This window comes from Halichoerus grypus, chromosome 7, assembly GCF_964656455.1.
Source record: "Halichoerus grypus chromosome 7, mHalGry1.hap1.1, whole genome shotgun sequence".
NCBI lineage: Eukaryota > Metazoa > Chordata > Mammalia > Carnivora > Phocidae > Halichoerus > Halichoerus grypus.
The window spans coordinates 50,999,043-51,025,914 of NC_135718.1; the positions used below are offsets into that span (position 1 = coordinate 50,999,043).

Genomic DNA, 26,872 nt, shown 5'->3' on the forward strand with positions numbered 1-26,872 from the left:
TTACTTTTGTAATGTGCAGTTTATCAGATCTGAGAGCACAGTATGTATTTATTCACTCATTCATTCTTATTACAAACACATATGAAGCACTAGTCACTTACAGTAGTTTTATCTAGCAAAACCAAAGGAATACTGTTTATAATTAAACAAGTACCAATGAAACCACAAACCAGTAAAAATAATTTTTGGAGGAAGTACTGTGGGAGAAAAAAAACATGGGTTCTGGAGTAGACAGAATAATGCCCCCCAAAGATGTCTACGCCGTAATCCCTGTAACCTGTACCTGTATTACCTGACACGGTAAACGGGACTTTGCAGGTATGACTAAGGGTACAGGTCTTAAGACAAGGAAATTATCCTGGGTTATCTGGGTAGGGCCAATCTAATCATGAGTACTTAAAAGCAGAGATCTTTTCCAGATGGGTTAGTAAAATGAGATGAAAAAGGGAGGATATGAAAGACTCCACCCAGCTTTGCTAGCTTTGAAGATGGAAGAAAGGAGGAGAGACCAGAAGCCAAGAAATATGAATGGCCTTTAGAAGCAGGGAATGTCATTCACCTAATAGCCAGCAAGAAAATGAGGTCTTGGCACAGCTAACATCATACTCAGTGGAGTTTTCGGGGTACCTCACTGGCTCAGTCAGTGAGGCGTGTGACTCTTAGACATAGGGTCATGAGTTTGAGCCCCATGTTGGGGAGAGAGTTTACTTAAAAAATAAATAAAATCTTAAACAAAAACAAAAACTGAGAACTTTACCCTTAAGGTCAAGAATAAGACAAGAATGTCCACTCTCACCACTTTTATTCAACAGAGTACTGGAAGTCCTAGCCACAGCAATCAGACAAGAAAAAGGAATAAAAGGCATCCAAACTGGTAAGGAAAAAGTAAAAGTTTCACTATCTGTAGATGACATGATAGTCTATAAAGAAAACCCAAAGGCTCCACCATAAAACTATTAGCACTAATAAATGAATTCAGTAAAGTCACAGGATACAAAAATCAATCTACAGAAATCTCTTGCATTTCTATACACCAATAATGAAGCAGCAGAAAGAGAAATTAAGAAAACAATCCCATTTACAACTGAACCCAAAATAAACTTAACCAAGGAGGTGAAAGACCTATACTCTGAAAACTATAAAACATCGATGAAAGAAATTCAAGACAATGCAAAGAAATGGAAAGACATTCCATGCTAATGGGTTGAAGAACAAATATTGTTAAAATGTCCATATTACCCAAAGCAATCTACAGATTTAATGCAATTCCTATCAAAATACCAATAGCATTTTTTCTAGAACTAGAACAAATAATCCTAAAATCTGTGTGGAACCACAAAAGATCCCGAATGGCCAAAGCAATCTTGTAAAAGAAAAAACAAACCTGGAAGTATCACAATTCCAGATTTCAAGTTATACTACAAAGCTGCAGTAATCAAAACATTATGATACTGGCACAAAAATAGACACATAGATCAATGGAAGAGAATAAAAAGCTCAGAAACAAACCCACAATTATATGGTCAATTAATCGCTGACAAAGGAGGCAACAATATGCAATGGGAAAAAGACAGTCTCTTCAACAAATGGTGCTGGGAAAACCGGACAGCTCCATGCAAAAGAATGAAGCTGATCCACTTTCTTACACCACTGACAAAAATAAACTCAAAATGGATTAAAGACCTAAATGTGAGGCCTGAAGCCATACAAATCCTAGAAGAAAGCCCAGGCAGTACCTTCTCTGACACTCGCTGTAGCAACTTTTTTTTCTAGATATGTCTCCTGAGGCAAGGGAAATAAAAGCAAAATTAAACCACTGGGACTAAATGAAAATAAAAAGCTTCCGCACAGCGAAGAAAACGATCAACAGAACTAAAAGACAAGCTACTGAAAGGGAGAAGATATTTGCAAACGACACACCAGATAAAGGGTTAGTATCCAAAACATATAAAAAACTTACAAAACACCCAAAAAACAAATAATCCAATTAAAAAATGGGCAGAAGACATGAACAGACATTTCTCCAAAGACAACATACAGATGGCCAGCAGATACATGAAAAGATGCTCATCACTTTTCAGGGAAATGCAAATCAAAACTACAATGAGATACCACTTCACACCTGTCCTAATGACTAAAATAAAAAACACAAGAAACAAGTGTTGGTGAAGATGTGGAGAAAAAGGAATCCTGTGCACTGTTGGTGGGAAGGCAAACTGGTGCAGCCACTGTGGGAAACAGTATGGAGGTTCCTCAAAAAATTAAAAATAGAATTACCATATGATCCAGTAATTGCACTACTGGGTATTTACCCAAAGAATCAAAAACACTAATTCAAAAGGATATATGCACCCTGGTGTTTATAGCAGCATTATTTATAATAGCCAAATTACGGAAGCAGCCCAAGTGTCCATTAGATGAATGGATAAAGATGTGTGTGTGTGTGTCTGTCTGTGTGTGTAGTGGAGTATTATTCGGCCATAAAAAAGAATGAAATCTTGCCATTTGCAATGACATGGATGGATTTAGAGAGTACAATGCTAAGTGAAATAAGTCAGTCAGCGAAAGACAAATACCATATGCTTTCATTCATATGTGGAATTTAAGAAACAAAGAAAAAAAAAAGAAAACGACAGACAAGCCAAAAAATAGACTCTGAACTATATAGAGAACAAACAGATAGTTACCAGAGGGGAGGTGGGTGGGCGATGGGTGAAATAGGTGAAGGGGATTAAGAGTACACTTATCTTGATAGAGCACTGAGTAACAGAATTGTTGACTCACTATATTGTACACCTGAAACATTGTATGTTAACTATATGGAATTAAAATTTTAAATATATATACACAGAAACATAATATTCAAATTAGCTTCATGGTGAAAGAGCTTCCCAAATGTATGGGGGGAGATGATATAGAGAGTCTCTGGTGATTGATCCTGAGTTGAGAAAGCACATTTATAGCGGAATCAGGGCAGAAATCCAGACTGGGTTCCTGAGGAGCAGAGAGCTAAATTCTTTGGATATTTTTTATTTACCTCTATTGGATTAGATCCCATTTTATCTATCTTGTGTGGGTTTTTTTTAAATGTCAGGAAACATTATCTTGGAAAATAATTTGCCATCTTTACAAAGAGATGACTTTCTGAAATATATATACAAGTATTTGTTTAAAAAAAAAGGGAAGGAAGGAAGGAAGGAAGGAAGGAAGGAAGGAAGGAAGAAAAGAGAGAAGAAAAAAGAAAAGAAAGAGAAAGAAAGAAAATGAGGGTCTTGGTCCTACAAACACAAGGAAATGAGTTCTGTCAACAACTTTATGGTAATTTGTTATACGAGCAATGGAAAACTACTAAACACTCTGACACTGGGTCTCTCAGACCGGCTGTCTGACCAACCATCTGTCCATCTGAGATACGGTAAGGGAAAGGACAAACATTTCAGATTTTATAGTCTAGCAGGAAAGAGACACATTAAAAATTAGAATTAACGTGTGAGAAAGGGTGGTTCAGAGAAATGGATGAATCTAGCAGGAGGTTAGAGGAAGGGCTTCCTAAAGAAGAAACCCAACGGATGACTGGCATTAGATGGGAAAAGGTGGTAGAAGCTAGGGTATGCTGAGGGAGAGGGGGACATGGCACACTTAGGGAGGAAAGGTGCAATTTAACCAGTGTGCACAATATTGGGAGGGGCGGGTAGTGGTGTTAACGGGGGCCCAACCAGAAGAGGGTTTGGGGGCTGCATTAAAGAATTTGAATTTTTCCTAAGGGTTATTTGGTAGCCACTAAAATAAATCTGTGAATAGATTTTGAAGTTTAAAAATTCACTTAGCCTGCAGCATGGAAAATGGATGAGGGGAAGGAGGGTCAAGATTCGATTTAGGTTATTATAATAGCAGATTTGAGTGGTTTTGGTGGGAATGTGTGGATATATCGAGGATGTGGGATTTAGATTAGGACATATAATCAATATATTTTTGGTGATTCCTTAATGTGAGAGAACAGGACAGGATGGCTTGTGGAAATGAGTGGCCAGTGGGGTGCCATTTGCTGAAATGGGAAATCCCTAAGGAGAAGAAAGAGGTTAGTTTGCTGAGATTTCCACTGTTCTGCGGTGTTTGTTGTTTTGGGGCGGTGGGGGCACTGCAAGGTTGACAGGCTGTTTTGGATACTTAACTCTGAGAAGCCTATGGGGGCGTCCAAGTGGTGATACTCTGAAGGCATTTATATCTAAGGATCTGGAGCTCAGCGGAAGCTATGAGGCAAAGTAAGAAACACAGGGCTAAGGACAGAAGCCTGAAGAAACATGTAGGGGATGGAGAGAGACAAAGGAGCAAACAAAAACTGTGTGAAAGGAAGTGGTGACAGAACACACAGAAAATATGGTATCATAGAGGCCAAAGGAAACGAACGGTTAAGGAAAAAGATTTTCAACAGGCCACATAGGCTGAGGACTACCGGGTGTGAACTGAAAGATGTACAGTAGAGTCTGATGCAGACTGAAAAGTGACCTTTAGATTTTGCTACATGCACGTCCCTGGTAATCCTGCCCCACACAATTTCAGTGAAATAAAAGGCCAGGCGCAAGGTTTCTGCTTCCTGTTTCTCCACTTGGATGGTCAGTCCAGCTGCGGGCTTGTGGAAGATGGGGCTTACCAACCCTTCCTTCCCCGACCTATGTATTCCTCTTCAGATTCCATCCTTAGGTTTCTCTCTAGTCAAGGGTCTCCCTCCCAACCCAATCATTCAATCCTCGTCTACTCAGTGTGAAGCTGGATAACTAGCCAACCAACTAGTCTCACAGTGACCGTAACAAACTAGTGTTGTTTAAATATACCTATTTAACTGCATGCTGCACCCACCAGCTGATCCTGGGAGCAGAAGGCAGGCCAGTTTTGTTCATGGTTGACACACATATGAAGACAAACCCAGCAGAGACTTCAGGCGTCCTGAGGGCAGATTGGTATTTGGCGCCACAGCTCCCATTCCCTCTGCCATACAAAGGTGTTTTCCTCGCCTTCCCAGCTCTATTCACAGCAGCCTCTCTCTGCCGCCGTTTCAATGAGCTTCCACTTAGACTGATGCTGTAATTTTGAACTGTACACTTATCTTAGATTTGCTAATTTGAAAACACACATGCACACAACTCATCTGTAAGTAAGATTTAACCACCCAGCAATCTGAGCAGTAGACACAAAATTTCATTTGGTATAATATCTAATACTTATGTGAAGCTAATTAAAGATAATTTGGTCTTAATGAGGCAAAGAGAATATAACAGTGTTAATTTCAAAGTAGGCTGATCCATGAAAGTCAAGTAAAATCACTTCCTAGGCCCAACATTTCCAAAGACCTGAATATGAGTATCTGATGATTCCCGCATTCGTATTAGTGGTTAGAATGAATAATCCTTCACATCTGTGTAATGTTTCATAGTTATTGACAATCTTCACATGGTGATCTCACTGGATGCTCACAACAGCCCTGTGGATGCTGGGTTGTAGACGTCAGCCTCCACATTTTACAGATAAATGAAAACTGCAGTTACACAGCCGGCAAGCAGAAACCTGGAAAACCATATTTGAGGCTCCGTGCACCCTGCCCCTCACCTCATATTTTTACTACTGCAAACTTGAATTATTTTTTCAAAGGAACTTGCAGCAGGAAAAACATAGTTAAAGAAAATACTGCCCATTTGCAGCACTGAGCCACCTTAAAAATAGAGACACTTCTAATTGGCTTACTTTATGATGTAAGGAGAAGGAAACATTTATTACTCACATCTATGAAATCTAAGCAGAGTTTAAGTGTGACATCATACAAATGGTACTTCAGACACAGGCGACTACAAACCAACAGGCACATATGGGAAACACATTGAAGAATGATCCTCCTTATGGGCTGCCATCTATATTTCCTATTTCTGGTTTTATACTGCTATGGGTATTTTTTTCACATGAACATTTTACATCAGGGAGTCCTTTGATCATTACAGTTTCGATTCAATCCTAGAACCAATGGACTCTTCTGAGGGTGAGACAGTGGCCATTTCCATAGGCCAACTAGGGGTACCACCCACTCTGTTAACTCCCACTTGAGAAACTAGACTGGACCAGACCATGACAATGGGGCTTCCACCATTATTAGAGGGTGCTGTTGAGCCATGCCAGCTTATTTTATTACTTTTCCCCTCTAATTATCAAGTGTCACAAAAGAACATTGTAACTACAAGAATGCCACCCACCCCCAGCTCTCCAAAGAACAACTATATTGATTTTGATTCATCTATTTAAAGAGTAGCACATAACAAAGTCTACTCATCTGATCTACCAGATGAACTAAATGTCTACAGTGCATCTCCCTGAGGTAGGAACAATGTTTTTTTTTCCTTGACTAAAGTAGCTAAATCCAGATTGGCACAGTACATTCAAAGAAACATTAAGTGAACCTCAACACTGAGCCAGATCCCATGGTGGAGTCTAGAGAAGCTCTCTCAGCCATCCTCTATCCTAAACTAAGGGATATCATGCCCCCAGGGCTTGAATTGCGGCCATGACCCATACCTTGACTCCAAAGCCTCTGGCTTTTTCTAATTGAAAGGAGGGGGTAGGGGAGAACTGGCTCACGGAATGACTCTAGCTATATGAGCCTTCCAAGACAGTATCCTTAGTCCATTCTTCTCCATTTGTTAAAAGAGAAAACCTAACATTACACCTACATACCCTGGTAAAGTAAGAAACTTTAGGGGAAAAAAATTTTGATGACCTCAAAGTACAAAGGAGATCAAACTTCTCCTTTGGCAGGTTTTCAGTCTGGGAAAGATGAAGGGAGATTGATTACATCAGAAAATCTAAGATGTACCTGTTTAGAATTACACCTTTATACCTTGTGAAGGAGGCCTTGAAGTTACGATCTAGTAGATAATGATCTCAAATTTCTCATCAGCTCAAGTTAAGTGTATCAGCAGAGGTAAGGAAATATATGAAGGGAACTTTTCTTCCCACATTTAAGTGCATTTTTAATCTGTCTCGGCACCCAGACAAATAGGTACTCAAAAAAATAAAACAGTGAAGGTAGTTTTTAAAGTACCACCTTAAAAGTCACAAAGGGTAAACCCCAGACAAATGCACACCACTAAATTGATCAGGCAGTTAAACAAAAGAATAATTCATTCAGAGTGAGCCTCGTGAGAAAACCCAAAAGATAACTTCAGAGTCAGAACTGATGAGTGAAGGACTACCTCAGCAGGATAAAACGGGGAGATTGCAGGGTTGAAATTTATTAAACTGAACATACAGATAATGTTTCCATGCCCTTTTGTCACTATCCATGATACCATGGGCAGGTAAAGAATTTTAATGAATCCGTAAAGCCCATCAAAAAGACTGTCAGAATGCATTTCTCAGGCAGAGTTTGAAATGTCTTATTTCCAAGGCTCCCCTCCCAGTCAGGTCCTGAGAGCGGCAGAACCACATAAAGCTTATCCAGTTAAACCTTTATAGGAGGACGAAGAATCATTACACAACACTGTCATTCCTCAGTAAATGAAACATTTCCTCTATCCAACCATCAAGCAGCTGTCAAAAATGATGTTAAGATTTGAAATTACTTGCAGCAATCGAGGACAATATCAAACATGCTAAATAATGACAATGGCTGACATTTATAGCACACTTACCCTAGTTGTTGTAGACCCTGTGCTAGGCTATTTACTGGTGTTCTCTCATTGAACTCCCACAAAATCCAAGAGGTAGGTGCTACCATTATCTAATTTTTCTAGTGTGGAAATCAAGGCACAAAATAGTTAAGTAACTAACTCAAGGTAGAAGAACCGGGCTATGACTCGCTCTTGAGTTTTTGTTAACCACTTACTATACTGACTTCCTAAATGACGGTATGCTATGGTATTTTGCGGTTTGTTGTTGTTTTTTTTTTTTTTTTAATAAATATATTTTCTTTTCTTTTTTTTTTTTTAAAGATTTTATTTATTTATTTGAAAGAGAGAGTGAGAGAGAGAAAGAGCACAAGAGGGGGGAGCAGGAGAGGGAGAAGCAGACTCCCTGCTGAGCAGGTAGCCCGATGCGGGACTCGATCCCGGGACTCCAGGATCATGACCTGAGCCGAAGGCAGTCGCTTAACCAATTGAGCCACCCAGGCGCCCGGTTTGTTGTTGTTTTTAAAGATAACCATAATCAGAGAAATACTTGGTTATGAATGTGAAAATAACACTTCGGGAGGAAAAACGTTTCAGTAGGCTGAGAGAAGAAAATTTAAAGATTAACACAAAGAGATTATTTTTTAAAAATCCAATTAACTACTACTCAATCTGTTGACTGTGTGTGGATGTGTATACATATATAACTATATATAAAACTATATATAGGGGTGCTTGAGCGCGTCAGATGGTTAAGCACCTGAGTCTCAGCTTCGGCTCAGGTCATGATCGCAGGGTCCTGGACGAGCCCCCTGTCAGGCTCCCAGCTCAGTGTCGAGTCTGCTTCTCCCTCTCCCTCTGCCCCTCCCCCTGCTCACCTTCTCTCTCTCTCTCTCTCTCTCTCAAATAAAAATTAAACAAAAACAAAAACAAAAACCTATGTCTATAAAACCTAGGCAACTATCACATGATTAGCAAGAAGGAAGACCAGCTTGGTAAGACAAATTCTTTTAATGTAAGCACAATGACTTCTTTTTTCCATTTTAAAGGTAAGGTCTTAAAATCTTAGACTGAGAAAAAGGCAGAGGTGCCAGCACCTTGACAGCATTTTAAATATTGCAATTTGCCAACAGTCCATCCAGGGTCCCCAGCCAGCAATTCCTTGATTTCAACATTACCTTCTATTTGACCACGTTTTCCTATCTTATTCTAGGCAATTTGAATTTTTTTCATGCCTGATGATTTCTTGATTCTGTCACTGCAGTTTCCAGAACACTGCCCCTTTCATTTAGAGTCACAGAGAGCTGGGTTGTAATACTACATTTCACCAGCAGGTGTCACGCCCCGAAACACCGTATCTTCCAACTCCGGCATCTCTTAATTGAGACTGGGAGTTACAGAAAACAAGTGATTCTAGTTGTATTCAGCTTGAAAACTTAGAATTCTTTACACTGGATTTACCTGCAATGTAAAATACTCCATATGTATGAAATCAAAGCTTAATTATAAATATTAATATACACGTAATATCTTTGTCAGTGCTAATACACTTTTTTCCCCCTCGACCTGCACTTACTTTTTAAATTTAAAAACTATGTTATAACCACAAAATTGCTTTAAAAAACAAATGCAGTTTTGATAAAGACATGAATAACATATAGCTATGGAGGAGACACTGTACACACACACACACACACACACACACACACACACACACAAAACTGTACCAACTTACCACTACTACCACAGTCTGCACAAGAGAGGAGTTCTTCTGGTTTCTTTTCACGATTTGATTCTTTAGTCCCCAAGCAGAAGCTACATATAGGAATGGGATCAGCACGGGGCTATGATAAAATTAAAATGAAAAAAAAAATAGTCAGTTTTCCATTTCAAAATTAACAACGAAACATTAAAGTCAAAGCTTCTTACATATTTCTTTTTTTTTTTTTAAAGATTTCTTTAACAACAGAAAAACTGCTGAGTAAGGTATTCCAATCAACATTTTCTAATAAAAAATCTCCTTAATTATTTGATGCTAAATTATTATCTGAATAATGCATTTAAGATTCAGAAGTAGTTTTTATTAAACCAATGAAATCTTAAGACATTTATAGATTATATAACTTTCCTAAAATGAACATTATTAAAGATTCTTTTGGGGGCACCTGGCTGGCTGAGTCGGTAGAGCATGCGACTCTTGATCTCAGGGTCATGAGTTCAAGTCCTGTATTGGGTATAGAGATTACTTAAAAAAAAAGATTCATTCAAAATCTCAATCGTTCCCCTAATTTATAGGCCTATAATAAATGGACTCATCTATTCAGTATTATAATTTATGAATATCTTCTAATTGTTATTTCAGATTGTTTTAACTCAATTTTATCAAATGTTTTAGTGCAGGTTACTATTACTCATCTATTAAATTTTTGACCTAAAATATCGGTGACATAATAACAGAGTGAGAACTAAGCAAGAATTTTAAAATTCTGTAGGATCACTTGGGAAGCTCAAAAGACGGTCTTCAAAAGTAAACGACACCATGCCACACAAAGGAGGTAAACTCTCAATCTCTGACATTCCCACTTTAATAAAAGAAACAATGAAACATTTGTCTAACCCCCCTAGTACTCTTTAGCTCTCACTGAGGTAATTGCTTTTAACAACGTATTAAGTCTGCATACCTCTCAATGTCTCCAATGTTATTTATGGCTACCAGCAATGCTAATATTCCCATTCATATAAATAGTTGACTGTGCCTACAGATCTGGTCACATTTATTCTGAACAGCCAAAACTGTATGAAAATTAAAATTTTATTGCATATTCCAAGCCTTCACACATGTTGTCTCTAGCCATCTGAATGTAACTATAACGTATTTATATTTGAATCTCATGAATCAAAAATTCAGGGTAAGAAAAGTTAGCATAATCATACATGTTTTTTAATGTAAATTAAAAATGAGATTTTGCAAGGTCTAACTTTTAAAATATACAGCAGCATAGAATAAACCTCATTTGTTCAGCTACTGTATCCCAAATGCCTAATTAATACATTGCCCGATACACAGTAGGCACTCAAAATATATGTTAACTGAATAAATGGAAGAAACATATGCTAGTTAGAAGAAAAAACTCTCATCTCTAAGACACTATTTCAAATGGTTATAATGATTCCAACAAATGTCGGTTCCCTGTGAAAACATGTCATCAAAAACCAGAATTCGTCTTATGACTGAGGATTTGCAAAATTGTTCAATATGATTGTTAATTTCGTCCTACAATGTGGGTGTTCATTATCTTGCCCTTATTTTCAGTTTAATTTGTTCTTTTAATATGCACAGGCTTTACTTTCTGAAGTAGCTATGCAAATGTGTTTTTGTAGCCCCAGTTAAAAAGCAGAGTATAAAACACTTTGTACTAGAAAAATCCAAAAAGACAAGCTACAACAAATTGGTCACTGACTCCAGCCACAATTTTTTAAATGCCAGATAATCAGCACTGCATAATTATGGATCCATAGTTATTACTTGCAACTGCTCAACTGTATACCTTGGGAACACTTCTGTTCCTTTAAAGAGCAATTAAAAGAACAATCTGGTTTTAAAGTGACAACATTCCCCTGATAGATTCTAGCTAAAACCCAGTCCTTGTACTAATGGGATTCCTGCTTTCATTTGGTATAACAATGCTCAAGCCATTGCTGCCATCCTTGCGGTGATAAATAATTTACAAAATGTCACATATCATTCATGCAATGAAACAAATCCAAATCTGCAATCCCATTTTTCTTTCCCCGATGAATTTTTAGCTGTAAGAAAGACATGGCCATCAGCCAGCACTCGTGCTCATTTTTCGTTTTTAACTAAAGGTAACACAAAGGACAAAGGTTGCTAGTAGTTCATGGCCAGAAAGACTGATGTCCCACACTCTGCCCAATAATAGAAAGCATAGATGCTATCACTTCACGCTACATTCAAGTGAACCCCACCAGGCTGATGTATGCTCACAACCATTTATTTTAGGGATAACTATCTCACAATACTCTATAAAACCACTGCATTATACAGAAATGTCTGCCCTGCTGAATTATTGATAATTCAAAGCACTTTTTTGCTAACCTCACTATAGCCGAGTCTAATTAACTTTAAAAAATTGTCACTTGTAAGAAATGAAACTTCTACAGTAATGCATGTAAATGGGTCACAAAATTATTATGATTCACTATTCTCAATCAGACTTCATATAAACTGTTTCAAAAAATAATCCCTGGTAATAGATTAAAATGGACTGTAGTCAGAAAGAGGTCTGAATAAATGGAATTCAATTCTACCCAAGTCCACCACAGACAAATCATATTTAAGAGGTCTGAAAATGAAACCAAACATCTCCTAATTCTTAACCACTTTCTTTGAAATTTCACAAAAGCACCTAACCTGTTGATCACATTTACTTATCAACATGACTGAATATTTCAAACTAATCTCAAGAATTAACACCCATGATGGATAGGTTTAAACTCTGCAACCTGCTCAGGAAATGACTCCTCCTCATCTCCCATGGAATCGATGGTCCTAGTGTAGCTGCTAGGTAAGAAGGCACTTTACACTATCTCATTTAATCATCTCAACAATCCTGCCAGGAATGTTTACTATTATTATTATTTTAGGGAAGGAATTAAGGATCTGAGTAGTGAGGTAACTTTTCTAAAGTTGTACAAGTTCAACTGTGGAACTGGGATTCAAACACAGGTCTGTCTTCACCAAAGCCCGTTTCTCACCTTCAGTACTTACTCTCCCACCCCCGACTTCTCTCCTCTCAGAAAAATAAACATTTAAAATTATCTTTCCATCAGTGGGAAGAACTCTTTACTAATGTGCTCATAATCTTTTCCATCCTATTTCTACCATGACCAATGGCAGGTTTTTAAAACTATTGTAAAAGCAACCACTACTATCCTATAGACTACTATTACAATGGTGAAAAGGTACCTTTACAATGGAGCTCCTTACCCAAGTGATCAAACCTATCACCAGTATGTGACAAACTAACATTATGCACCTCCCAAGTGTGGCACTAAAGGACTCAGCACAGCCTATGCAGGATTCTTGCTAGAATTATTCACCCTGAATCTAACCATAAGGAACCAATCAGGCAAATCCAAATTTAGGGACATTCTGAAAAACTACTGGCCTGGACTCTTCGAAAAATGTCAATGACACATAAGACCCAATAAAGGGCAGAACCAATTTAGGCAACTAAACTGGCCCGAAAACTAAATACAATTTGTGATTCTTATATGGATTCTGGGTTTTTAAAAAAATTACCCCGGGGCGGCTGGGTGGTGCAGTCAGTTAAGCATCCGACCCTGGGTTTCCGCTGAGGTCCTGATCTCAGTGCAGAGTAGGTTTAAGGCTCTGTCTGCCCCATCCCCCCTTGCTCTCCTTCTCTCACTCTCTCTCTCAAATACATACATACATACATACATACATCTTTAAAAAACTTTACCCACAGTTATTAAGGACATTATTTGGATAATTAGGGAAATACACACTGAATAGTAGACAATATATAAACTGGATAGAACAAATTTCTTCAGTCAACACAATTGTGTTTATATGAGAGAATATCCTCTTGCTTGGCAATTATGTGCTGAAATATTTTGGAGTAAACTGTCATGATGTCTATAACTTAAGCTCAAAAGATGCTGGGGGAAAAACTGTGTATCTGTACATGTATTAACAATGTTAAAGGTTGGCAAATCTATGTAAAGTTTGCATGGGTGTTCATTTTATTATTCTTTCAATCTTTCTGCATGTGTACAGTTTTCCAAACAAAACACTGGGAGGGGGGTGTAAAATAGTACCCCCTCCACTCTTAAAAAAAGATCTACAATGGATTGGATTATTATGTAATTGGATTACAAGCATTCATAAAATAAAGTATCTCAATCCAATTAGTGATTCACAGGCAATACAGAGGACAGAGGACCTGTCAATCCGTATAGTAGGGGGACGCAAGTACCAACACTCTCGAGGACAAATGACCCAGTTTTCTTCAACAAATAAATTAAAAGGGAGACAAATTGAGCAAGCAAGGAAGAGAGAGCAATAGATTCAGAATAAGAACCAATAGGTTAATAGAGATTTAAAAGACTGATCTGCCAATCACAATGTATGGTCCTTATCCCGATAATGATTCTTTTTTTCTCTTTTTTAAGATTTTATTTATTTATTTGGCAGAGAGAGAGCATAAGCAGGGAGAGCAGCAAGCAGAGGAAAAGCAGGCTCCCCGCCAAGCAGGGAGCTGGATGAGGGGCTCGATCCCAGAACCCTGGGATCACGACCCGAGCTGAAGGCCAACGCTTAACCAAGCCAGCCAGGCGCCCCCTTGATAATGATTCAAATAAAGTATAAAATAAAACAAAATAGGGTGACCCATTAAAGGAACTGGGGCTAATCAGCTTTGAACACACTGCTGGGAAGGAACAAGCTGGATGTCTTCATCCCAGGGAAAGGGCTAGATTTGTTCTTCATGGCTCCAGAGTGCAAAACTTGAACAGGGCTTATCCTAGAGGGAGTTAAAACTTTCCAACAGAAATGTCCAAAAATTGAATGGATTGTTTTTTCCTGCTTTCTTTCTTTATTTTATTTTTTAAATTGTGGTAAAACATACATTAACACAAAATTGACCATCTTCACCATTTTTTAAAGTATACACTTCAGTGGCATTAGGTGTATTCACACTGTTGTACAACCAATACCATCATCCATCTCCAGAACTTTCTCATCTTCCCAAACTAAAACTCTGTCCCCATTAAACATGAACTCCCTTCTACTTTGTCTCCATGAATTTGACTACTCTAGGTACCTCATATAAGTGGAATCATATAGTCTTCATGGAATGGATTATTTTTGGAAGGCCCCCTATAATTAGAAAACACCATGGGAGAGGCTGGACCAGGATGGTGAGGACGCCACAGAGAACAAAGCAACCTCACACAAGCTGGGGATCCGGAACCCTTCAACGGTCCTTTCCAGATCACATATTTTAATGGTTCCATGGCTGGATAATCTCTGTGCCTCTTCCCAACTCTGCTTTAATTTTTTATTGATTCTATTATACTTAAAAAGACGTTTCAAAATAAGTCATCAGGACTCTCGACCTCAAAATTCAATAACCTTTTCTGAGAAAACATCCTTTAATTCCAAGACAATTCATTTTGAGAAGTTTTATATTTGCTTATGGTTACTTTTGTTTCTGCCCTGAAGGAAACAGCATGTTTATTAATCTTGTCAGTCTAAGTAAGTGGAGAAAAATAAATGAAAGTTCATGCTAGATGGGAGCCAGGTGCACATCCTCTTTGACGAAGACACTAAAAGGGTTTTGTCTCCATGATCTCCACTCACAATGATCAGGGACACAGCCCTCTCTTTCCATTATCCCCTACGGATTCATCTCCTCGGGTCATCTAGAACTTTCTTGAATTTACTTAAAAAAACACACCATTTTAGGAAAAAAAAAACAACACCATTTTAGTAGTTCCTAGTGTTAAAAGCAACTCAGTATTTTTCATTCATATATTCGTACCTGTATCATTGTAAGACCTGGATTTAAATATTCATCTCTGAGCCAGTTTTCCTCATTTGTAAAAAGGCACAATTGTGTCTGCGTTGTCTAGCTCTGGGGTTGCTAAAGCTCAAATATGAGTGTGTGAAAGTACTTTGCACACTATAAAGCTCTATTCAAATATTATTATTATTGCAAAATTCACTTCAGCTATAAAAACAAAAAACAAACAAACAACTTAAGTCCTTAACAAACATCAGCACAAATGAATTGTGGTGGAGCTTAGAATTATTCTATGATAGACTTTGACTCTGTGAGTCCCCATGATAAATATTAATCTTAGAGGGTTGTTATTATTATTATTTTTTTAATGAATTCATCAGGAAGTAAAAGAACAGGAAAGAAAACGTCTCGATTGAGAGCCAAGAGGCCCTGATTTAATAAAAGGAAAGGTCAAAGAAAAAGATGCCAAAGGAAGAAAAGCACAAACATATACTACAAAAGTAAACAAAGATGAATATAAATCCTTTATACCCAAGTATCAAACAGTTCATCTTCGGAGAGTGTTCTCTACACTTCAGCTCAGACAACTTAATTCGGTAACTCCAAAGCACGTTGTATAAAAGGGTTTTAAGGCTTATGCATCTCTTCAAATTGCACCCTTTTATCATCTTGTACTGCAATCTGAAGTTTAAGTAATGCTTTGCTGTTTACCAAAATGCTTTCCTCAAGTGTCTCACAAGTGACAAACACAAAGCCTACGAGACAGGATTGCGGCTTTTTCTGTCTCCATTTTACAGGTAAGTTAAATGCCTCCCTAAGGTCACATAGCTGTCAAGACAGAGGGTCCCAGGCTGCCAACTGCAAGCCCTTTGCTCTTCCACTCTTCCATGGCTGGTCCCTCATTTCCTTTGGAGCTCAGATTCAGATATCACCTTATCAGAGAGGCTTATTCCTGACCATTCTCTCTGAAATTGCATTCCACCAGCATCACTCGGGATCCCCCAGGCCTTGCTGTATTTTTCTGCACGGCATTCATCACTGCCTGACATATTCTGTATGATTTGTCTATTTTGTTTCACTTACTAAACTATCAAAGCTCCATTCTGAGGGCAGAGCCTTTGTTCACTGCTGTAGCTGCAGCTTCAAAGTGCGTTTGTTGAATAAATGAACAAATGAACAAACTGCTTTTAGGTTAGGAAGTGGTTCCTCTGGTTCAACAAGGTCCCAAAGACTATTGTTCTTTCACATGTATCCTTAATAACAATGATATGACGTGTTAAGCAACCATCAATGGCAAGGCAACTTCCATCACTTGTCTAGATTGGCTTTTATTCTACTCTGACCACTTATAATGAATGACCATTTGGGCATAATTGTATTTTCTGGGTATAACCTGACAAGAGAGAACCAAAATTTAAATATCAGCTGGGAGGAAATTATCTCCACCACTACTGGGGCTCGCTCAGTCATAGTCACTATAGGTTGTATGTAAAATACACCTGGGGCCGTGCCCAGTTGCTAGTACCTATCTGTGAGCCTCCTTACCTTTTTTCCCTTCTCAAGAAAGAAATGTAAGTTAAAAAAAAAACAAAAAAAAGTAGGAGTAGGAGTCAAGGAAGATGAATACACTGAAGTGAGAATAACAAAATTATAACAAGAGCATGAATCTGTTCAATCTATTTAAAAATATTTTACAAGTTTTGGGGCTTTATTATTGCTAGTGAATGATTTCCCACAAACTTCACAACTGACAGCACAGGTACCACAGAGGTTGAAAAATGTTTCTTTTGTTTTTAGGGTAACTTTTTTTTTTTGACACTTACCTAATAGAGAACTTAAGTTTCATTTCTTGCCACTTAACCCACTCATTCAACTCATCAAGCCCGCTCCTAATTAGGATATAGATCACGCACACTTGGCATCTCCCTTTACGGCAATTCTGCTCTAAGATGTAGTCTTTGAAAATACAGTAACTCTAAAAGTAGAGACTTCCTGTGATGCTCTAAATTGTCTGGGATTTTAAGAGCATTATCTTGTTCCCAGCGGCATGTGCTGTAACTGTGGTCAGTAACAGACATGCCTCTGCAGGAAGGTTTGGTGACTGGCTTGCCCTCATGGCCATCCTTCAGGGGCACAAGAGAACCTTGTTTGTGATGCATCTGTTGCCATTTTCTCTACACTCACGGACCCTTTTGTTTTATTCTAAGGCTATTCTTGCCATTCTATTATGAATTTTTACCTGAACAGATGCCATAATTTCTTCCAGAAGATAATTGGAGATACACTTATAAGACTTCTCACAGGCAACAATTTTACCCTAATTTTATACTCGCCATATAGATTTTTGTTATATCACCTCCCCTGCTCATTATACTTCTCTGTGGGTAATTGGTTCTGTGAGGGAGCACTACATTATCCCCACTGGCTCTGGATTGAGTTTCTGCATTACTCTGGGCAAAAGGATTTATTATTGCTAATGTATGGAGATCTTAAATGTGACTGCTATATTTTACCTCCTTGTCACAGTGAAGAGCGTTCTCTGTATTTTAAGAGTGACAAGTAAATTAAATCTAATAAAATAAAAATATTTAAAAGCATCCCTATACATATTCATAAATATGTCACTTCTTTTTTCATTTAAAGAATCACTTAGAAACAAAACCAGTATCAATGGACCAATACTGGGAAATGCCCACAGTCAGAGGCTGATTCAGAAGCAAAAAATAGTAAAAGCTTGACATCAAAGAAATAAGAAAAGGAGAGAAGCAAAGACTTTCTAAGAACATCAGCCCCAACAGTTATCAATTGTGTGGAGCTAATTGAAATGCTCACACTGTATGTACTCTAGAACTTGTTCTAATTAGGCAGGTGTGCCATTTATAAGAGTGCTGATTAAGGAGAGGGATTCTATTGGAAGGAAACAAATCTAATCTGGCATACTGCATTTAACAATAGCATCTCATTTTTGTTGTTGTTGTTTATTTGTTTTTGTTTTTGCAGATACAGCCTACAAATTTGCAGAGGGTGGGGAAGCCAATGAAGCAACTGCCTTCCCCAGCATCTTTAATTTCTTATCTGGACAGGGACTTGGCTTTTAAGATTTCATCTGAACGTCTCTCCTCCACCCCTACCATTAGAAACTGCAGATACTGCATTTATCTTCTTAAGAGGGATCAAAGTCTGATTCAACACAGCTGGAAATTCAACACATGGTTACAGGAAGTCTGCTTAGGATTTACAAACTATTCTCTCTGGCAAGCCTGTCACAATATTAGCAATATAATATAAACTCTACTCTAGGTTTTGAAAAATGGAATTTTAAAACCAATTCATATTCAAGTGTCACAAGTCTTTAATTTTTTTCCCAAACTATTTTTTTAAGAGCAGTTTTAGGTTTACAGGAAAACTGAGAGGAAGGTAGAGAAATTTCCCATCTCTCCCGGCCCCACACATTCATAGTCTCCCCCATTATCAACATCCCCCCACCAGAGTGGTACCTTTGTTGTCAGTGAAGAACCTACAATGACATATCAAATCACCCAAGCCCACAGATTACATCAGGGTTCTCTCTTGGCATTATACATTCTGTGTGTTTGGAAAAATTTATGATGACATATATCTACCATCATGGTATCGCACAGAGTATTTTCACTGCCCTAAAAAATCCATCTATTCATCTCTCCCTCCCCTCTAATTCCTGGCAACCACTGATCTTTTTTACTGTATCCATAGTGTTACCTTTTCCAAAATGTCATATAGTTGGAATAATAAAACTAGCTTTCTTGGTTGCCCCAAGGCATCTGTTTTAATCTAGATGTGGTGCCGAATACCCCACATAGGCACAACTGCAGCCATTCTCATTACCAATTCCACCAAGAGAAACCTGCATTAACTGCTCAGAGACACAGGCTACTGAATTTATTGTAATTAGATCCAAAAAGGGAAGTAGAACAACGAGAGGAGACATAGGTAGGTAGATTCTAACCAGAAAAGTCACATGTTAGTCAGTTTCTCAGTATTATCATCACCATCACCAGCACCCCTGACAATGTTCTGCATTCACAGAGATTTATGTCAGTTATGTACTATTCAATAAGTTACTAATGTTTACTCAGCACCCAACTATGCCAAGGAGAATGTAATTGGTACTCCAAGTGCTTGTCGTCACAGAACCAACAGAAGTAGTGTAATTCCATTACCACACTTAATTCTCAATTGCCCTGTGGGCACATAAACCATCTGGTGTACAGAATTTCCATGCCCTTGACTTTTCTGCTTTTGTTTTCCTCACTTTCAGACTACCTTTGACTCTTTCAATTACAGTAGTCATTAGCAGTAGGAAAAGAGAATTGTTTGGGTAATTACTGACCTTGTCTTTTTAAACTCTTCCCTAACTTCTTTGTGGTGGAGGTTCTAGATCTAATGCTTTAGGACAGGCACCAACCGAGCACTTACGTGAACATTATTAGTGACACTCTGCTCTTTGGTGCTCCAGCCTCGTGGCAGGCTGTGTGGGAATTGTACAAAACATAAGCCTCCCCCCTACCAATGCAAGCTACAGCAAGGCCAGGAAGGGAAACACCAGATGTCACAGGCTTTCCCCCCAGGGGCAAAGATTTTTAAGCTCAATTTCCTAGAACTTTAAGTCTTAGAAAAGCCTACTACAGGGTATTCAGTAGGTAGAAGAAAGCTCTTTATTTTTGTGAAATCTTTGTAGGTTTTTTTGTATATTTTAAGTCAAAGCTTAGTACACGGTGAGCTCTTTAAAGGAGATCCTTGTTTGTTTACCTAAATTAGCACACATAATGAAGAACTCTACACTGTAGATGTTTGATAAGTATTTGTTGAATATATAAATTTAACATTATTTCTCATACCTGGTACTTTCTCATTTTTACTTTAGTTTATAAAGGGTAAATAAAGAAATAATAACAGAACAGCATGTGGTTATGGGGGAAATAAATACGTTTTAAATGTTCGCCCATTTTGAATCTTCACACCCCAACCTCTTACATTTTTTATTTATTTTTTTAAAGATTTTATTTATTTATTTATTTGACAGAGAGAGACACAGCGAGAGAGGGAACAAAGTGGGGGCAGTGGGACAGGGAGAAGCAGGCTCCCCACGGAGCAGGGAGCCCAATGCGGGGCTCGATCCCAGGACCCTGGTATCATGACCTGAGCCGAAGGCAGATGCTTAACGACTGAGCCACCCAGGTGCCCCCCTCTTACATTTTTTAAATTATAAAATATACATAACATGATATGTACCACTTTATTTTTAACTGTAAAGTTCAGTGGCACTAAGTACATTCACACTACTGTACAACTAAGATAATGTATATTTCACACATGATGAAATGGACAGTTCAAAGTTTTGAATAAATGTATTATACTCATGTAAACCCACATCTCTAGCAAGATACAGAGCACTACATAACCCCAGAAGTTCTCTCCTGCCCCCTCCCAGTCAAGTCCTTTCTACTCTCCTTCCCAAGCACCCACTACTCTGATTTCTACCACCATAGTTTGATTTGATCTGCTCTAGAACTTCATGTAAATGGAACCAAACGATGAATTCTTCTTGTGGGGCTTCTTTCAACTCACTATACTGTCACATTCATTCACATTGCTGCATATGTCAGTAATTCATTTCTTTTTACTACTGAATAATATTTTGTTGCAAAATCCACAAAAACTTGTTTATTCTTTCTATAGGTGATCAGCATTTAAGTTGTTTACAGCTTAGAGCTAAAATGAATAGAACTGTTATAAACATTCTTACATAAGTACTTTGTGGACATGTGTTTTCATCTCTCTTGCGTAAATACCTAGGAGTGGAACTGCTGGGTCATAAGGTAGGAAGATGCTTAACTTTATTAAAAACCTCTAATTACGTTAATCGAGAAAAGGAAAAAAGTTAATTACCAAAATAAGAAGTAACAAGGGGGTATCACTACAAATCTTGAAGACATATCAGGGACAGCTTTATGCCAATAAATTAGACAACTCAGATAAACAGGCAACTTCATTGATGGAACAAATTAATAAAACACCACAAGAGGAAACAGAACATCTGAGTAACTCTAAATCCAAAGAAAATGATTCGTAACTTAAAAAACCCCTGCAAAGGACTCCAGGCCCAGACACCTTTGCCAGTGAAATCTTTCAAATATTTAAGAATGCAATACCAATCTTACATGATCTATTTCAAAAACAAACAAAAAAACAGAAAAAGAGGAAATCTTTCTCAACTAATTTTATTAGGCCAGCATAATTCTGATACCAAAATCAGATGAAAACATTACCATAGAAGAAAATTTAAACAACAACCAGTATCTCCCATTAACATAAACCCCAATTTGTTTTCTTCTTAAATTTTACTTTAAAAAAATCAGTTTTACTAAGGTATAATTTATATATAATAAAATGCACCCTTTTAAAGTTTGGACAAACACATACATTTATATAATTACCACAACAACAAAGAATCAGAACCCTTCTGTCACCTCAGAAAGTTCCCTTAAGGGTGAAATAGGTGAAGGGGATTAAGAGTATACTGTAATCAGGACTGAGCAACATAGAGAGTTGTTGAATCACTGTATTATACACCTGAAACTAAGAGAACACTGTATGTTAACTATACCGGAATTAAAACAAAACAAAACAAAAAACAAGTTCCCTCAAGCATTTCTGTAGTTCCCTCTATAGACCCAGGCAACTACTGATTTGCGGTCCCATTTATCAATTTTAATCTTTGTGTCCAACCTAAGAAATCTTTGCCTATTCCAAAGTTGCAAGGGCCTTGTCCTGTATTTTCTTCTGATTTCATGGTTTTAGTCTTTAAATTAAGTCCATGATCCATTTTTTAGTTAATTTTTGTATGTGGAGTGAGTTAAGAATCAAGAGTCACTTTTCTCTGTATGTATATCCAGTTATTCCAGCATCATTTATTGAGAGAATTTTCTTCTTCCCACTGAATTAGTCCTCCAGATCTGGTCTTTTGTTTCCAAATTTGTTTTAGCTATTCTAGGTTCTTTGCATTGCCATAATTTTAAAAATCAGTTTGTCAATTCTAGAAAAAACAGTCTGCTGGGATCTCTATTGGGATTGTGTTGACTATACAGATCAGTTTGGAAAGTACTGACTTTGTAATATTACTGAGTCTTCTGATCCATGAACATAGATATTTCTCCATTTGCTTAGGTCTTCTTTAATTTCTTTCAACAATGCTTTACGGTTTTTGGGGTACACCTTTTGTTCATATTTTGCTAAATTTATCCCTATATACTTTCATACTGTTTGGTGCTACTGTAAATGATATTTCAATTTCTGAATGTTTGTCGCTGCTATACAGAAATACAATGGGATTTTGTATGTTAACCTTATATCATTGCTTTAGTTCACTCTACTTTTAGTAGCTTTCTTGAAGATTCCTTAGTATCTTCTGTAATATAAATAACTGTGATCTGAAACTAGAGACAGGTTTAGCCCTTCTCCCAATCTCTGCATGCTTTTCATTTCATTATCCTGCCTTAATGCATTAGCTAGGAACTCCAGTACAATGCTGAATAGAAATGATGAAAGGGAGCATATTTGTCTTACTCCTGACTTTAGGAAGTGGTTGGTCTTTTACCATTACTAATGGTGTTAGCTATGTTCTTTTTTTTTTTTTTTAGAAGATGCTTTGTGGGGCACCTGAGTGGCTCAGTCGTTAAATGTCTGCCTTTGGCTCAGCCCCACATTGGGCTCCCTGCTTGGCAGGAAGCCTGCTTCTCCCTCTCTCACTCCCTCTGCTTGTGTTCCCTCTCTCGCTGTGTCTCTCTGTGTCAAATAAGTAAATAAAATCTTAAACAAAAAAATAAAGCTGCTTTGTATCAGACTGATAAAGTTCCTTCTAGTTTGCTGAGAGGCTTTTTTTTTTTTTTTTAAGATGAATGGATTTTTAGTTTTGTCAACTGCTTTTCCTGTAACTATTGAGATGATCAAATGTTGTCTTCATTTTAGAGTATTAAGCCAACCTTGCATTTCTGGATAAATCCCATTCTGGATGAACTTCATAATATATTATCCTTTTTATAGGTTTCTAGTTGATTTGCCAATATTTCTTGAAAGATTTTGGTGTTTATGTCATGAATAATACTGTTTTATAGTTTCCCTTTTTTGCGATGTCTCTGGTTAGTTTTGGTATCAAAGTAATGCTGATCTCATAAAATGAACTGGGATGTGTTTCCTCCTACTTTCTGAAAGAATTTATCTAACACCTGCATCGTTAAATGTTTGAGAGACTTCACCATTTACATTCACTGCCTACTCTTAACCACTGTAGATCTAAGGGCCCCAGAGACATAAATGATTTTATATGAACATGCTTTAAAAGTAAGAAAAAAGTACGTAAGTGCTAAAAAATCATAGCTTAAAGGGCACCTGGCTGGCTCAGTCGGTGGAGCATGTGACTCTGAATCTTGGGGTCATGAGATCGAGACCCACATCAGGAATGGAGTGTACTTTAAAAAAAAAAAAGACATGGCTTAAATCACTTCAATGAAAGGGTTATTTTGTTGTTTTTAAAATTACGTGGAGGGGTGTCTGAGTGGCTCAGTTGTTTGAGTGCCCGACTCTTGGTTTCAGGCTCAGATGATGATTTCAGGGTCATGGGATTGAGCCCCACATCCAGTTCCACACTCAGCATGGAGTCTGCTTAAGAGATTCTCTGCCTTTCCCTCCCCCTCTGCCCCTCCCCGACACATACTCACTTGCTCTCTAATAAATAAAATCTTAAGAATGAATGAATGAATGAATGAATGAATAAATAAATAAATAAATAAATAAAATTACATATATACATGGTTACCAAAAATAAAGTACAAAGATATACAGAATGGAAAAGAAGTCTCCCAGCTACGTCTAATCCCTGGACATTCAAATCCCTTTCCAAACTTTCATTGACAGGCCTGGCACATGCAAACATATAGCATCTTAAAAAGAAAAACAAAAGTGAGTTACACTAAACTATTTTCATTCTAACAGACAGAGGTTAATACTACCCTTTTGCTTCTACAAAAATGTACATATGTGCATTTGCATGTGCAAATATACCTTTAGGATAAATTTCTAGACATGAGATTGCTGAGTCACAGAACATGGGCCCTTTTAACTGCCTGAGGTTGTGCCACTGCATATTCCTAACATTTTATCAATTTTTCCGATGTCAGTTTTAACTTAAATTTGTTTTTCAAATCACTTGATAGAAAGTGGATTCAAAGGTCATACTTTAAGGAAGAAATGAGAATACAAACAAAACTGTGCCTCCACAACTATTCATGGTTCATTAGTGTTCTTGTACATCCTCACAACTTTTACATGGGAGGAAACAAACCACACAAAGGCAGAAGCACTAGCCAAACAACACAGAGAACAGTAAATGAAATGCTACTCTCCCATCCAATGATCTTGCAAGATCACATAAAGGACATCATCTTGACACCAAAAAGTTAATTAAAGTAAGATTATAAGAGAACTGCTCTGTGTGTGTATGTGAGAAAAAAAGAAGGGGTGTATAATAATTATTGATACTGCGAGTTAAAGGAAACTCTCCAAAGCCAGCTTGACCGATACCGGCCCGTAAAATTTCTTCTTTTCCATATTCAGTGTCACAACAAAGAACAATCTGAAATCAGTAAGCACAGACCCATCTACAGAATTATAATATTAGTACTGTCAGGCATGGTTCTTCTTCTCTCCCTCCTCCTTCCCTCTTTCCAATTACCTGCCACATGTCTATTGTGAAGGCCTGGTTCATGTGGGACTGTTGGTTGTCCACTGTTGGTAGTGATCTCTAAATTATTCAGATGATTTTGAAGATAGTTTGGCGGGGGGTGGGGGGGTGACAGGAAATTATGTAGATCAGTGCTTCTCAAACCTTAATATGCAAACAAAACATCTAGAGATCTTGTTAAAATGCAGATTCTGACTCAGCAGTTCTGGGATGGAGCCAGAGAGTGTACATTTCTTAACAAGCTCCCTGGTGATACGGATACTGCTGATCTTCAGGTAATAAGAATAAAGATACTTTTAAACGGTAACCCCCAAATTACTCATATTCAACGTTGGGATAGGATTCTCCATTTCAATATGAGGATTCACGGAAGAGCAAACCCTGGGGTGAATGCCCTGAAGGGGGAGCTATTTCAACAGTGGCAGCAGCGGCAACAGGGGTCAGTTGCAGCAGTACCAGCATCCAAAGGGCACTCACTAGGAACAGGTATTTGGGTAAGCACTTAATCAACCATTAAAATGTCAGAAGGTACATACTGTTATTTCCACATTACAGATGAGGAAAATGGAGTTAATTTTCCCAAGACCATTATGCTCCAGGACCACTGCAGAACCCTGTCTAGTTATCAAGTCCACCGTCACTGTGTAGTAATGGATGTCATCATTTCTCAACTTGACACATAGGAGGGGACAACTGTTTAAATGCCTTATTTTCTAGTTCCTGTAAAGTCCAGCTTAGATAAATAAATAGACCAATCATTGTAACTGATCACTCTGGGTCAAGGTCAGGAAGAATTTTAAACCATGGGACACTACAGATAATCTACCCCTGAATAATCAAGACTGGCAGTGTGTTCAGAGGCCACAGACATGATAATGTTGTTTTTAAATCTCTTGGCTCTATTTGTTAACTATAGTGTGACAGAGTGAAAAGAGCTTGCTTTTGAAGTTATCTGAAGATTAACTTTGGTTACAATATGAATTCCAGCATATTTGGCTTCGAATCTACATTTTACGCTTTTTAGAGATCAAGCTAAACAAGTTCTCAGTCAAAAAGCCCTGTAGAGTAACCTGATCTGAACGGGGGCGCTTTAACTCAATGCCAAATAAAAAGCATGATCGCCTTATTCCACACAAATACCATTCTTGGATAGGCCAATTAATCATGAATATAACTTTTCAGACATTACATAATTTCACATAGACTTGCTTCTAGTGCCTGCCAAAGAAAACAGCAATTTGTATCACTAGGAATAAATCTACATTTGAAAAGAAATGAAAGTTACAAACATGAAATAGTGTAGCTCTGGTCACCTCTTTCATGCCATACTCCTTCAAAATTTCTCAAAATAATTTTACAAAACAGGCATTAATAAAACCTAAAATGATATAAGCTGTGAAGTTACATAAATAAAGTAAAATAAGGAAATTCAAGTAATTTTTATACCAACAAGAGTAGCAACCTCTCAGATATGAGTAATGTCACTAAAAATATATATATATTTATTATGACTTTATTAGTCATATGCACACTTCATACTTCTGGATCCTCCAATATCACGCCAACAATACCGGTACATTAAATCATTTACTGTTATTTTTAGAAGATTCTGTTTTCCTATCTAAAATTATTTCTGTTTTCTAAATAAATGTTTCACTGATACATTCCATAGTAAATCAGGAATAAGGGATTAATTTAAAAGCAATCCACCAATATCTACAGTCAACATTTTAAAATATAAATAATATAAGCTGCTAAGTATTCTACTCAGAAAATACACTCATCAGGGTGGCTCAGTCAGTTAAGTGTCTGACTCTTGATTTCGGCTCAGGGCTTGGAGCCTGCTTAAGATTCTCTCTCTCTCTCCCTCTCCCCCT

At 37.6% G+C, this 26,872-nt stretch overlaps 1 protein-coding gene across 6 annotated transcripts in view; it reads right to left on the minus strand.

Annotated features, from left to right (window-relative positions):
• The window catches only part of KAT6B (lysine acetyltransferase 6B), a 179,749-nt gene that overhangs the window by 55,499 nt on the left and 97,378 nt on the right, over positions 1-26,872 (minus strand). For all 6 annotated transcript variants that reach the window (XM_036095279.2, XM_036095278.2, XM_036095277.2 and 3 more), the window contains exon 4: positions 9,385-9,493. In XM_036095279.2, coding sequence (XP_035951172.1) covers positions 9,385-9,493 — 109 coding nt within the window. The remainder of the gene's footprint in view (positions 1-9,384; positions 9,494-26,872) is intronic.